Below are 15,573 nucleotides of genomic sequence, written 5' to 3'. Positions count from 1 at the left end.
GTATTTTACAAAAATGAATATAGAGCTAACATTATGACACAGTGTTTTAAGTCACTGCTTGCAACACTGGCAACCCCAAACAGTGCTGTTTCGAGTACTGGCTGCTCCACTTCTAATCAAGCCTCCTGCTAATGCTCCTGGGAAGCCAGTGATAATGACCCATATAATGATCCAAAATGGCTGGGCCTCTGACCCCTTGTGGGAGAGATGGATGGAATTTTTGGCTCCTTGCTTTGGCCTAACTCAGCCCTAAATGTTGCAGCCATTTGGGGGGTGGGGTGAATCAGCAGATGAAAGATCTCTCTCTCTCTCTCTCTTCCCCCACCCCCCGACACTTTCCCTTTCAAATAAAAAGCTCTTAAAACAATGGTAAGAAGAGGCAAAATATCATTCCATTATTTCCTTGTATAGATTTTGATATTTTACTCATAAATATACTTAAAAGTATTCTAACTAAATGATTTGGCTTATAAAATAGTAAGTATCTGTATTCCATTTTTTCCCAATAAAATTCTAAATACATATTCAAATGTGTTTATGCATGTATAGAAAAAGCACTGAAAAGAACAGAACTTGTGGAACAGCAAGTTAAGCTACAGCATGATGTGCCACATTGGCATCCCACACTGGAGTGCCAGTTTGAGTCCCATTAACAGGAAACCCATGCGGTTCCTGGAACCAGCAGATAATGGCCCAAGTACACAAGTTCCTGCCATCTACTTGGGAGGCCTAGGCGAAGCTCCCGGCTGCTGGCCTGGTCTGGCTCAGCCCTCACTACTGTAGGCATTTTGGAGTGAATCAATGGTAAAAGACCTCTCTCTTCCTCTCTCTGTCTCTGATACTTTACCTCTAAAATAAAACTTAAAAAAAAAAAAAAAAGAACAAAAGACTGGAAGAATTATATCGTAAGGTTATAGGATTATGGGTGACTTTTCTTCTTTGTGCTTCTAAGGTTTTTTTCTTTTAAAGATTCATTTCTTTTTATTGGAAAGGCAGATTTTTTACAGAGAGAAGGAGAGACAGAGAGAGAAAGATCTTCCATCAGACGGTTTACTCTGCAAGCAGCTCCAATGGCTGGAGCTGAGTCAATCAGAAACCAGGAGCCAGGAATTTCTTCTGGGTCTCCCATGAGGGTGCAGGGTCCCAAGACTCTGGGCTGTCCTTGACTGCTTTCCTAGGCCACAAGCAGGGAGCTGGATGGTAAGTGGGTCTGCTGGAATTAGAACCGGTGCCCATATGAGATCCAGGTGTGTTCAAGGTGAGTACTTCAGCTGCTATGCTATCGTGCCAGGCCCATTGTGCTTCTAAGTTTTATAATAATGAGCATATTTCGCTTTGCATATAATTTTCTAAAAATTATTTTAGGGCTGGCATTGTGAAGAGGCAGGTTAAGCCACAGCCTGTGACACTGGCATCTCATTTGGGTATTGGTTGCAGTCCCAGCTGTTCCATTTCTGATCCAGCATTCTGCTAATGCACCTGGGAAAGACACCAAATATACTCCAAGTGCTTAGGCCACTGCACCACATGGGAGACTCAGATGGAGTTCTCGGCTTAGTCTTGGCCAAGTTCTATTTGTTTCCATCAGTTGGGAGTGAACCAGTGCAAGAAAGATCTCTCCCGTTCTGTAATCCTTCCAAACAAACAAATAAATCTTAAAAATATTAGCAAATCATTGGTGTTCTTAATGAAGAAACGATAGTGTGTAAATATGAATCAAACAAATTTTTCCAGTTGGAGAAAAAAAAATTTCAATTTACAGCATGCAGATTGTGCTTCCTGACTGAAAAACAAGTTAATTTCTTTCATTCAGAATCAGTATGCATATTCACTGGCTATATTTCATCTCACATCTGCAAAATTAATTTTTCCTCTCTTGGTCGTCAGAAGATTAGGAAAAAAAAATTTAGTTCAGGCAATAAATTCCACTTGGCAAGCTCAAAATAGCTTAATTACTAAAAAGCTGCACCAAAGACCAGCTAGCAACCTTCCAAAGGGTTGTTAACACTACAACAAATAAATAAATAAAAAATAAAAAGAGTCCATCTGTCTAAAATAAGATTGTAGATACACAAATAACAAAAGACACTGTTTTGGAAGGCTCTGCAAATCAACCTTGTTGCACATTGTGATTCCCTTTGAGTTTTGGCCAGATTTATAAAAAATAATTTTCCAACAAGCAAAGCTCTAAAATAATATTATCATATCACCTAGAACTTTTAAACATTCAAAAACAAGGTATGTATTAGCCATGATAATTAGAGGTCGTTCCCAAGAATCAAGAGATCAAGTCCCCCCTTTCAAGGTTCCATGTCGGCCGAGAAGGAAGCTTTGAAAGAAAAGTCCACTAGCTGGATAGGCAATCTTTAACAGGCAAATCTTGGAGTAAATGTGGAAGCATCCTTTCTCTTGGGGGTTCCTTCCAGGCATACAACTTGCAGTCAAATATATGGGTCATTTTCAAGCATGCTCAGATTTAAACACAGCACATTCAAAGCCTAGTATTCAGACACTGGCTGAGGTCTTGGTTGTAACTCTCCCGTGTGGGATGAGTGTGCACTGATAGTCTTTAAAGGCTTTCGAGCTCCCTTACCGTGAAATAAAACTGCTCTGTCTCTTGCTGGTTGGCTCTCCTCTTAGCAATGCTGGGTTTGCTCATAAAGGTTTCTGAAACGGTGGACTTGACCGACTCCATGGAGTTGCTGTACTGGAAGCAGTCAGACACATCAAAATCCTCGACAGTCACAATGTCCTGGATGGTTTGCAGGGTGGCCTCCATTGTCTTCTTTACCTGCAAGCATAATGTGTAGGGCAGGTTGGGAAACAGCAGGTGGTGGAGAGGCTTGGAGAAGTGGGAAAGGGTGGGGCTGCAAAGGATGGAGGATTGCTGTCAGAGGGTGCAGCTCTGTTTCCCATCAGCAATATCATTTGCACTCTGCCACAATGTTCTACTCTGTCTGATGAGAACTCTAAAACAGCTACTCCCCTTGTGGTATGTGCTTGACCCACTCTGTAACTGAATGTTAAATTTTAAGTTTCATATTAACTCTTCAATATCACTGAAGCACCAAAAAAAGAGAGAATAGAGTAACTACAAACCAGCCCTTTTGTACAAAGAACTAATTAAAAACGTGATGGCTAGATCTACAATTCCACAGGTTATGTTTCTTAACTTTGAACTAACCAATGAACTAGTTTCCCTATTTGCATATGGAGTGATCTTGGTCCTTTCTGATCTTTCTGGGAAAAGTAAGCCTTGCTGAGATACAAGGTAAGAAGCCACCTGAGCTCAGTACAAAGCTGCATCATGTGCCTGGTGTGGTAGCCTAGTGGCTAAAGTCATTGCCTTGCACATGCCGGGATCCCATATGGGTGCCGGTTCTAATCCCAGCTGCTCCAGTTCCCATCCAGCTCCCTGCTTGTGGCCTGGGAAAGCAGTGGAGCATGGCCCAAAGACTTGGGACCCTGCACCCATGTGGGAGACCTGGAAGAAGCTTCTGGCTTTGGATCCACTCAGCTCTGGCCACTGCAGCCACTTGGGGAGTGAACCAGCGCATGGAAGATCTTCTTCTCTGTCTCTCCTTCTCTCTGTAAATCTGACTTTGCAAAAAAAAAAAAAAAAAAAAAGTTAAAAAAAAAAACAAAATAAGAAAGCTGGATCATTATCATACTGCCCTTTTGAACTAGTTATTGAAAGCACATGCATGGAGGCCAGAAAACAGTCACCCTTTCCTAAGGGGATGGAGATGTTTGAAGTGTCAAAGTCAAAGGCTTCTGTTTGAAAATGCTGGAAAAAGCCAGGCATGAGGGGGTGGTTTCAGAGACACAATATCGTTCATACAGCTGCCAAGTGCCATTTTGATTAAACCGTAAAGGGGGAAAAGCATTTTGTAAAAGCTTAAAATAGAGCACAACCTTTGGCAACGCAAGAGCAACTTCCTGGAGTTCAAGGGCAGGATGTAGCAGAGGGGGAAAGTCCAGCCCTACATTTGGCTAGGAAATGTGAGCAGCAGCCCGGACATTCCCTGCATGCTCCTTCCACCTGCTCCCAGATGGGTGGCGGCAAGCAGCTCAAGAGGAAAATTCAGAGAGGGCAGGCTCTGAGCCCCCTGCGCAGGACACTCACCTCTTCATTCTCAATCTTCAGAGTTGATAAACGAGACTGTAGCTGTTGGCACCTCTGCACCAGCTCACTCTGGACAGGCTGCTGGGCACAGAGCTGGGAAGCCTGCCGGAAGAAAGCAACACCAGGTCAGGAAGAGGACATAGTTCTTTTGGTGGTTCCAGAGTTCCCATTATTGCTAATAAAACAACTCATGCAAGTTGTAAGGCTCACAGTTTCTATGTTGAAATAAAATCCAAAGTAACATGTATGGACCTCTTCCAGGCTCAAACTGGACATGAAACGAATGAGGAAGGGCATCTAGTTAGAGAGATGAGATTTCTCTCCTTGGGGTCCATCTCCAGGCTGACAATTAGCACAACTGGCATCTCTACAGTCTGCAGCCCCACAGAAGGCTCAGAAGGCTGGGAAAAAGTGCCTTGGCAGCCCCAGTTCCACATACACAATGCTTTGGCACAGAGAACTTCCTGCTACAGGTTCAAGTGGTCACCTCTCTGGGCCTTCCCTTGCCCTACTTCACACACCAGAGTGAAAGCAGGAGAAAAGTGGGTCAGGAGGCTAAATTGCCACTGTTGGCAGCCAGTGTGTGTTTATAAATCCAGGCCATGCATGAGAGCTCTGATTCAATGAAGTAGTGTGAAGCGAGAACAAATTTATGTGCTGTGCTAGGGAGCACCACAGCACATGGAATCTGGTGGAGGTTGGCACGCTCCAAAGAGTTATCATTTTTACTCCAGGTCTTCACTAGACCTGTGTAAGAAAAGAAGTCTGTACTTCCCCCAATGATTCCTGCTCATTAGCTTTCCTTTGTGTGAAGGGATGACTGATTTGCTGCCTCCTGATGGGAGCATGGCTAAGGCACCAGGTCATCCAGTCCCCAGTGTGGAGGAGTAGAAACCAGTGAGAATTGGGAGGCAGTTTCTGTCACCTTGTCCTAATGTGTTCTGGCCTCTTGTTTGTAGAAAGACATCTGGATAGCGCTGGCCTTCTTCCTTACCAGCAACAAGTGGGCACATTCACTTGCTCATAGATCATTCTCTTGCTTCCAAGACAAAAACTCTCTTCAATGGAGAGGGCTAGGACTTGACCTTTTCTTCCATTGGCTTTTAAGCTCCCAACTCACCTCCCCCTCCAGTGGAAAGCCTGGCCCAAGCCAGCTTTCAGATCTAGTGGGCTGACTTTACTCTAGCTCTTGGATAATCAGACACAATGGAGAAAGCTCAGTGGCCAGAATGGGTAAGTGCCAAAAGTGAAACTTTCTGGTTGCCTGATGTCATCAGTTAGGCATTCAGAGCCCCATGATCCTCTGGGAACACCAAGGGTGGAGCCAAGGACTCTTACAATATCTGAGAGTGCTTGGCACTGATTTCATTGCTGAATACCCCTGGTTACCACTCAGTACAAGGTCTTGGCCAGTTTCAAAGCTTCCGGTCAAAATGCCATACGGATTGTGGCCCTACTTCTAAGATTTCCAGGCAGCTCGTCTTATTGCCTCAGATGTCCATGGTTGACCCACAGTGATGGGGACAGATTGGCCTAGGACTAGCACTGGCTCTCTCACCATTTTATCTTTCCCAGGCTAGGCTGGAATGTGGGACCTTTGCAAGTTCTAGGTTTGACCCTGGCCTCTCCTGGGTTCACTGATCAGCTTTATGACACAAAGGGAGAAGACTGAAATATTAGTTTCAAAATAACCCAGACCCAGCAGGGAGGAATCAAGAAGGGAAAACCACTGTCACGCCTGTTCCTTTAAGAAGCAGCAGCGCCACTGAAGCATACTTTGGCACTGGTCCTCTACCAGGGTGCAAGGTAATGCATTCCAGCTGTGCTCTGGAGTATGGAAATAAAACTCTGACAGCGTTAGGAGGGGGCCTGAGTACCCAGCATCTGGATTCACCCTTTATGGAGACAAGCTGTTTGGCTCACAGCACAACTCAGTCAACACCAGAAAATGTATCACTCCACTCAGCCTCCAAGTTGCACTGACTGTTGGGAAGGAATCTCGGTGGCAGCTGGAGAGGGGCTCGAAGGCAGATCTGAGCAGAAGCCAGGGCAGGTGAAGAATGGGGCTGCCTGGGGCTTGGGGACACCTCGCCTCCCAATTCTAATTGTACATGCTGCCATCTCACTTGCCCATCTGCTCAGACACTGACATTTCCTAAGCCATAGCAAGGGAAGCAAACTGTAAATGGCTTGGTTTTCTCCAAGGAGAGGAAAGAAATCAGCTCCACATTTTGGTCTTTAGGATAGAAATATCCCAGTCTCCATAGTGGCCTATTCATGGCAGAAAATTCTCTGTTACACTGGTACACCGCCATTCTGGAGCAGGATTTTCTAAAGAGTCTGCTAACCTTATGGAGTGTCATTCTGGTTTCTGGTCTCCTAGTACGGATGCCTTTTAGTAATCTGGAATAACTGCCCTCCGGGGAAACTTCCCACTCCACAGCTCAGGCCACTTGCCCTATTTGGAGCATGTGACCCAGTCTTATGCCAGTCACTCAGTGTCAGATACCTACTCCCAGTGATGGGCCCAGGAATAAGCATTTTGCCCAGCTACAGTGAGAATTTTGGGGAGCCTTGGAGAGGAAGGCAGGTACACTTTCCATTGGATTCTACCCTATAAGGAGTTAAGGCTGAAAATGCAGTCACCTTGCCATTGGATAAGGACCTATATGAAATGGAACTGAGAAGCAGAAAGTGGAGCACTGGGACAAAAGTAGAGCTTTGGTAAAAATTCCTGCTCCAAAATCCAATTAGCCTTGAAGGTCCATCTTTATGTTTTCTAACACATAAGCCTATATATTCTCCTTGTGATGTAAGCTATAGGTGAAATGGTGGCTCCTACTCACAGAATATGAGGTTCCTTAGAGGCTTCTTTTTCTTCCCACATTAGTTTATTTAGTCCTTTCTTATTCTAGTCACTGGAGGTTAAGACCTCAAGGCATGGTCCCTACGTTCATGTTGCCCTACCTGACAAACCAGCACCAGGTCTTTTCCTTTCTGGAGGTACCCTTCCCTCCCCTGCCCCTACCTCCTTTTTCGGTTAATATACAAGCAAAACCATATCCTTTGTCACAATCCATCCTTCTGCTCAGTCCTACCTTTCCATTCGGTCTCTAGGGTTTGGCCCTACCTCAGCTCTCATCTCTTTCAGCCTCACCACCGGGAACCCTTCCTTTTCCATTTGTCTTTCACTATACTAAACTATTGGTAGTTCTCAAAACATACTTGCATTGTGTTTTAACCTTCTTCGATCCTGGGCCCCACTGGAGGCCTCTCCTATTGTATATTTCTAAGTGTCGCCCAACTCAGTTATCTCATTCAAGAGACGCTAGGCTTCCTGAGGGTTCTAACCCCTCAATGTCTTTCAGCCAAATACAGCCAAAAGCAGACAGTAACTGTTTGCCAAATGAATGGAGTACATCTTATGCCTTTGACAAGAAGCCAGTCTCAGGCCTCTCTAGCTCCAGAACAACATGGTTTCTGTGTTACTGACTACATACAAGTATGCTTCAAGCCTGTTGGGAGGTGTGATGATGGGAGAAGTACTTACCATGTCCCCCATGTGGGGCTGGAACTCAAACTTCATAGGGGGACAGAAGACATTGTTGTACATCTCCATGAGACGCTGTTTGTCACTTGTGGCATCCAGGTTTTCAACTGCATTCTCAATGGCATCCAGACCCTCGTGCTTTGACTGCTCCAGATTTAATTCAGCAGAAAGGAAGGTGCGCAGAGCCCGGTTCAGGCTAGCATGGTAGCCTAAATCACAACACTGCTGTGGGAAGGAGAAGACACATGAGCACACCAGGAACAGTCCCAAGGCCTGGCAGAAGAGACTGGACCCCAGAGCAGGGCTAACTATACGTAAGATTGACAATACAGTGGAAGGAAGGCTGACATCTGGCTGAAGCTTCTCTGTTATTGACTGAGTGATTAAACATACTGTTGAGGACTGAGAAGTGGTAGATGGAAGAGGACTTTATAAAGAGATATTATTCAATCAAGCACTATATAGTATTCTTCCATAACACAAGAGGGATTGAGGAGAGATCACTCCTATGTTTTAGATTTACCTGGGGATTCTGTTATAATAAAATTCAACAATAAAAATATAGCCCGCTATTCCTCTAGGGTTGGTGTGGTTAAGTCACTACACACCATCCAAGCCAAACTACTCCATCCAGGTTCAGAAGTCAGGAGTGTTGCAATAGGAGTTGACTCTAGGTGGGAGAAGAGAATGGGAAGTGGACTCGATAGGTCGTTACCCCCCAACAACTTCCAATTCTCTAGGACAGGCCTCAGCTACAGACCAAGGTTTCTATGCAAAGGCTGCTATAGCACAGGAATAGCATCTATAGACTAAAAAGTTCTTATATCTGTTATTGGGGACATTTACATTATGTAATGAACTATGATTCTCTTTCTTGAAAATAAAAAGTGTATTTATTTAAGTGATGTTCGATGCAGAAGGGAAGACAACAGAACTCCCATTCACTGGCTTACTTCCCAAATGCCCACAATGACTGGGACTGGGCCAGTTCTAAACTGGGAGTTAGGAATTCAATCCAGGTCTCCCATGTAGGTGGCAGGAAGGTAAAGTCAGGAGCTGGAGTTGAGCATCAAACTCAAGGACTCTGATGTTGACCACAGATATCCCAACTGGTATCTCATTTGCCAGGTCAAATTCCCACGCCAGGATTCTGATTTTCTAAAGCAAAAAAGAAAATTATGTGAAAGAGGCAACAATCCTGGAGGCAGAAAGTCAAGAAACCTTAGAAAACTGCTCTCTATCCCCACCCCACCCCCAACCCCTGAACTGGTTTATTAGATGACAAGATGAACAAATTTGACTAAGCCAGTGTTTTTCAAACCATAATCCAGAGCTCATGGGTTCTGTGCCAATGCTCAAGTTGCCCTTGAAGAGGGCATAAAAGGACTTGCATTCTACTCCTCCTTTTATCAAGTCAGCTCTGCTGTTTTCCTATTTTAATACATGCGGATTCTAGATAAGTCTGGTTTGAAGATTCCTAAGTTGGAAAAAGTCCAAGAACTCTTACGCTAAATGTAATTCCCCAGGCTCTTGTCAACAATGATATTCTATAACCCTATAACAATATTCCCCACCATGGGGAACATTGCAAAAGGACCCAGAAACCTAAATTCTTTGTCCATTAGTTATTCCCTTTCACTTAAGCAGTGCTGAGATCCAACACTCGAGAAGAAAAATCAAAGAAGCCTTACACAGATAAAGGCATCTGTCATTTCACCACATACTCAAGCATCAAACTAATGTTCCTCCCAGCCTTTCCCAATCTCATCATGATCACATCGGGAACAGTCACCACTGGGGAGGAAAAGGCATGTATCTGATATGCCTCCTTGTTCCTAGCATCTGACAAAAGCTCAGTGACAAGCATCCGTTGGGTTGCGCTGTGAGTTTAGTGCCAATAGGCTCTGGCAGGTGCCTGGCTGCAGCAGAATAACAGCAGTTACAGCTGAACTAGTGGGAAAGGATGCAAAGACACTAAATTCAGTTGAGAGGGGAAGAACAAATGGAAGCTAGATGAAAGTGCTGACCGAGCAGCTGCACATGCAGGACCCTTCCTCTATTGGGAGATGCGGCTGGTCTAGACCTTCCTGAATAGCTCTGTAGATTCTGATGATGAATTCTATTCCTTTTAATCTATGAACAGAATGCTGCTCAGTATATGTAGGGGAGTGAGGTGGGGGATTTGGTGGGGGGGATCAGGATATTCACTGAAACCTTTTCAGATCTTGGTTAATTCTCTTTTTATGACCTCTATCCTAGTTCATACCTTTATCATCTTACACCAGTACTGTCTGCTTTATTGTCCTAAAATGTGATGCTTATTATGTAATGCACTTAAAAAAAAACTTTGATTCACTAAGTGTGCTTACTATGTGCCAGAAAATATATTAAGTCCTTTATATACAGTCCACATTTTAATCTTCATAATGATCCCAAATGAGGCAGTGTATTATCTTAATTTCCCAGACTAGGTTCAATGAATTAAATAACTTGAGCAGATCAAACTATAATCTGGCTTCAAATTGCCTATCCAACATCACTTCCCTCTGCTTCTTTCTTCAGATCCTTCTGCTGTAATTCAATGACATACTCTCCATGGAGGGGAGTGTTGGAAAAGCATTAGCCTCCAATCAACTACATGACCATAAGCAAGCTACTTAACCTCTGTGGGTCTCAAATGTGGATAACAGTAGTCTCACAGATTGTCATGAGGCTGAGAGCAGGCAATATATTTACATATACTGGCAATGTGCAGACAGGCTAAACAATCTCAATCAATACCCCCAAATCCACTCATCTCTTCCCTTCAATTCTCGGCATTTTTTCTTTCTGAAACACTTACCACTCTTCACCTACTGGGATTGGACAAATCATCAAGATCCAAATCAAATTTCCAGCCTTTGGGAAGCCAGCTGTTCCACATCCCTGGCCAACACAGACCCTGGCCTTCACTCAAAAGCACATTAATCTGCAGCCTTTATGTGACACAGAAGACACTCCTGCTATCTGTAACCAGCCATTTCATCTCGCCCTAAGCAGAGGGAAAGCTTCTTGAGAGTTTGGCAAGTGTCTTATCTTTCTTTTTTTTAAAGATTTATTCATGTATTTGAAAGACAGAGTGAGCTGGATCAGGATGAAACAAGGAGCCAAGCACTCTGTTTAGGTCTCCCACATGGGCGGCAGGAACTCAAGTGCATGGGCCATCATACACCGCTTCCTAGGCACATGAACAGGGTGCCAGACTAGAAGTGGAGTAAGTAGCCAGGACTCAAACTGGCACTCCAATACAGAATGCTTGTATCCCAAGTGGCAGGTTAACTCACTGTACCACCATGCCTCCCTTCTTATCCTTTTTTTTTTTTTTAAAGATTTATTCATTTTATTACAGACAGATATACAGAGAGGAGGAGAGACAGAGAGGAAGATCTTCCGTCCGATGATTCACTCCCCAAGTGAGCCGCAACGGGCCGATGCGCACCGATCCGATGCTGGGAACCTGGAACCTCTTCCGGGTCTCCCACGCGGGTGCAGTGTCCCAGTGCATTGGGCCGTCCTCAACTGCTTTCCCAGGCCACAAGCAGGAAGCTGGATGGGAAGTGGAGCTGCCGGGATTAGAACTGGCGCCCATATGGGATCCCGGGGCTCCCAAGGCGAGGACTTTAGCCGCTAGGCCATGCCGCCGGGCCCTTCTTATCCTTTTTAATATTCCTCCTCATCAGGCCTTGCTCATGGCACATATTTAATATACCTCAGCTGGTTTACTGAAGTCACAGGTACAGATTCCAGCCTCTCAGGAAATACTTTACTTACTTCAGCTGAACGCTGACCTCAACAAGAGGGTAGATGCCATCACCAAAGCCTCTTGTTTTGCTTACTCTGCATGGCCTAAGGAAAGTAGGGAGCTTTCCTGGGCTGGAGCCTCAATTTACACAATCACTTTGTACCCTCTCCATGCCAATAAGCAGGGGCCTGACCCACAGTGCACCCCTCTGTCTTCTCCATACTTTCAGCCAACCAAGGATTTTCAGGATGGTTTTTGCAGGGGTTTGGCTATTGACATAGTTGAAGGGGCAACAGTCAGGCACTGAAGATTTAAAAAACAGGTACTATATCTGGCAAGGTTAGGTAAATGAAATTTGACTGTTTCATCTTATTCCCAGGATAATCCCAGTGAGCACACGCTGCACATCATTTTGCTCATGATGGGGACAAAGTGAATGCTTTCCGTGGCTTCAGATGAGTTCTGTGGCCATCCCGGGCTCCCCTGACCATTTCTGGGTTATATAAATGTTTGATGAAAACCACCCCAAGGGAAATCAAATTTTTATAAGAAGTTAATGACAGCCCATTCAGATGTGCGATGACTCGAACTGAGAGTTTATTAACCCTTTATCACCTGATATATTTACTTAGAGACTCTAGAAAAAGCCTAGATGGGTATTTCCCAATACCCACTTGAAGTTCACACATGGAAGAATAACTGTCCTTAACAAAAGTTCCTATTGGGAAAGCTGAGTTCCCTCAGGGGCCAACTTGAGTGCCCATGGTCTCACAGTCTCTATGGATGTATGCACAACATTCCATATAGGCATGAGGAAAAGGAATGTTCTTCATGCATCCATCTGCTTCTAGGCGAGAAAGCCACAGCAGTACAGGGGAGGAAAATTATAGCCCTGCAAGTCTACATTTTTAGACATTATCAAGTAAGCTTAGAATGTCCTTTTGGCCTTTTTCCTGGAGTGTGTCAGATGCCTCATGTGGATTCCTACCGTCTGACTTCAAATCTTACACTACACTAAAAAAGGAGACAGGGGCTAGTTAGTGTCAATGTGATGGCATTGACAACATATCTTCTTTCCCCTTATCGTTAGTGTAAGCACACCTTGAGCTTCAACATCATGGGAAGAAGGCAGAATGGTATCTGTAACACAGACAGCAATACACTGGCACAAGGTTCACTTTGTGTCTTAAAGCAAGTGCTGGATCCCATCAAGACCAGGAAGCCTGCACACCCAAGCCTATAGCTCCTGCCTGTTCTTACTGTGGTTTCGTCACCAAAGTGCGCTTTTGGGCCTTCTGATGACACAGATGAACAAAAGAAAGGAAGAAATTGCTGATAGATACAAACAACATGAATGAAGCCAGAAATACCATGTTGGGCAAAAGAAGCCAGACACAAAAAAGCATAGACTATAAAAGCCTATCTTTGCAAGGATCTACAATAGGCAAAACTAATAAAAGAAAAACTAAACAGGGTGTTTTGGGGTGGGGGATCTACTGAGTAGAGAGGTCAGAGGATTCTTCTGAAGTGATGGAAAAACATTTGCATCTTTCATCTATATCTTGATAGAGTTATAAATTACATGTAGTAAAAATGTGTCAAAACTCTTGAAACTGTAACACTTAACTTCAGTTGTTATACACCAAAACAATATCAAAAGGCACAAAAAGAAAAACACAAATTATGGCTTAGGGAACTCTGTCTCTTTCTTTTTTACTTCAGTGAACATACAAAGTACTCACTTTGGTTTTATATTAAGCACTGGAGGCTACTAAAGGAAAGTAAGTTTTGGATTCTGATCTGGAGTTTAGAGGAGACTAGAGATTTTCCTCTTCAAGCACTATGGCAGCTCTTAAACTTTTTTGACCCTCAACTTACATTAACGAACAGAGTCTCTCTCTCATATGCATACACACACACATGCCTATGGGCAGACGAGTGTATATATATATGTATATATATATACACACATACATGCACATCTAGCATAAAAGTTTCACAAAATAAAATTTAACCTTACTTATGTCATGTACCCTTAGATTCACTTTCTTATCAGAGACTAATCTATTTATTAAAAAAAGCAGGTCAGACCCATTAAAGTGATTTCATGGCTCCCTTTATCAGCTCGTGACTCATGGTTTGAAAACACTATCCTATAGTCTATGAATACCTCTTGGGCAAAAACCACTATTTTCAGTCTGTATCCTCAATGCACAGCATATAGCTACACCCTGGATATTTACTGACACTAACAGAGCAGGATAGCATTCTCAGCTGTTTTAAATAAATAAAGAGTAATTAATCTGCCCTCATCATAGGAAGCACAAAACCAAAACAAACAACAAACACAAAATATAACCCAAGCACAGCAGCAGAGCGGTAAGAACAGCTCTGCTACCCGTGAGTACTACACTTGCTCAGAGTAATCTAGACCCAGTCCATGCTGAGGACGCTAAAGAGGCTGCTGGCTCCTTCCTTAATGGCACTTCACACTATATCCTGTGAAGTTAGGCTCTTAACAGATTTCTTAAAAACAAGAAACAAAAAACAAAAACCATGATAAAAATAAGGTGCATGATAGCTTGCCTTCTGAACTGATCATAAAACACCTGCTTGGGCCTGGTGCAGTAGCCTAGCGGCTAAATTCCTAGCTTTGAACATGCAGGGATACCATATGGGTGCCAGTTGTAATCCCAGTGGCTCCACTGCCCATCCAGTTCCCTGCTTGTGGCTTGGGAAAGTAGTCGAGGACAGCCCAAAGCCTTAGGACCCTGTACCCACGTGGGAGACCTGGAGGAGGCTCTGGTCTCCTGGCTTCGGATCGGCGCAGCACTGGCCATTGCGGCTCACTTGGGGAGTGAATCATGGGATGGAAGATCTTCCTCTTTGTCTCTCCTCATTTCTGTATATCTAACTTCCCAATGAAAATAAAATAAATCTTTTTTTAAAAGATTTATTTATTTTTATTACACGTCTCCCACACGGGTGCAGGGTCCCAAAGCCTTGGGCCGTCCTCGACTGCTTTCCCAGGCTACAAGCAGGGAGCTGAAGGGAAGTGGAGCTGCCGGGATTAGAACCAGCACCCATATGGGATCCCGGGGCGTTCAAGGCGAGGACTTTAGCCACTAGGCCATGCTGCCGGGCCCATAAAATAAATCTTTAAAACAAAACAAAACAAAAAAACATTTGCTCACAGCTGACAGATGGAAGGTCTATGGATTGTAAAGGTTGTGTCTGATACAACAGTAGTCCTCTTCCCCTGAGGTCAGTTTATTAGTGAAAAAGTTGCCCAAATGGGGGTGGCAGGGGCTAAGGGGACACATCAGTAGAAGAGGTGTGGCACACTGCATAGAAAGATTTCTTTTTGTTGTATCAAATGAAAGAAATAGCAGAAATTGAGCCTAAGCAAGAACCAATTCCCTTCATCATGCTGAGAACAGAGCTCTCTCCCAACAGTGAGGAACTGTTTTCTTTGAGGAGGAGAAAGGATCTTGTGTAGGGCCTTGACCTCCATTGCAGGACAGTGTTCAGACTGGCATCAACAAGCAGAGAGAACAAAGAGATATCTGAAGAGATCAGGGCTCCACTTACCCAGGGAGACAATGACACTCGGGGCATTAAGAGACTGGAGCCTTCTGAACCAAAAGCCCCTGGCTGAAGGGACCAAGAAACGCTGATGGCAGGTCAAAACTAAGGAGCAGTGATTTAGTTCAAGTTTTTTAGTGTGCTGGGTTTGGGAGTTGGGGGAGGGAGGAACTGTAGGGGTGAGAGGGATGCGAGAGAGAGCACAACTCCTGAGCAGCCTGATGATAAGCGCAGACAAGCCAGCTAGTTCAACTGCGGGGAATCTCAGACCAGAACCCCACACAATGTGGTGAAGAACGGCAGGCTTGCCTGTGGAGAAGCCCACAGAGCCGAGGACGTGCAGCCTGGCCCACAAGTGCAAAGCTCAGCTGCTGTCACTGAGAACCTGAGGCAAAACCAGTTCTGAGGGGACACTGGCTAGGATACACCTGAAGCCCTGCAGGCTGGGATGTCAACGCAAAATCCTCTGCCTCCGGGTTCCTAACTTCAATGGCGAAAGGGAGCAGTGGGTTAGGACTGGCTCAGAAACGG

General features: G+C 44.4%; 1 protein-coding gene across 5 annotated transcripts in view; it reads right to left on the bottom strand.

Moving 5' to 3' along the window:
* Window positions 1-15,573, bottom strand: part of SRGAP2 (SLIT-ROBO Rho GTPase activating protein 2) — a 245,426-nt gene that overhangs the window by 52,277 nt on the left and 177,576 nt on the right. For 4 of the 5 annotated variants that reach the window (XM_058669100.1, XM_058669102.1, XM_058669103.1 and 1 more), the window contains exons 8-10: window positions 7,677-7,901; window positions 4,127-4,228; window positions 2,594-2,791 (exon numbers count right to left, since the gene is read on the bottom strand). In XM_058669100.1, the coding sequence (XP_058525083.1) occupies window positions 2,594-2,791; window positions 4,127-4,228; window positions 7,677-7,901 (525 nt within the window). The remainder of the gene's footprint in view (window positions 1-2,593; window positions 2,792-4,126; window positions 4,229-7,676; window positions 7,902-15,573) is intronic. The other variant, XM_058669101.1, reaches the window with a different exon arrangement.

Source organism: Ochotona princeps, chromosome 10 (genome assembly GCF_030435755.1).
Source record: "Ochotona princeps isolate mOchPri1 chromosome 10, mOchPri1.hap1, whole genome shotgun sequence".
NCBI classification, from domain to species: Eukaryota; Metazoa; Chordata; class Mammalia; order Lagomorpha; family Ochotonidae; genus Ochotona; species Ochotona princeps.
Note: the sequence above shows the minus strand (reverse complement) of the source record. Positions and strands in the feature narration are given on the sequence as shown.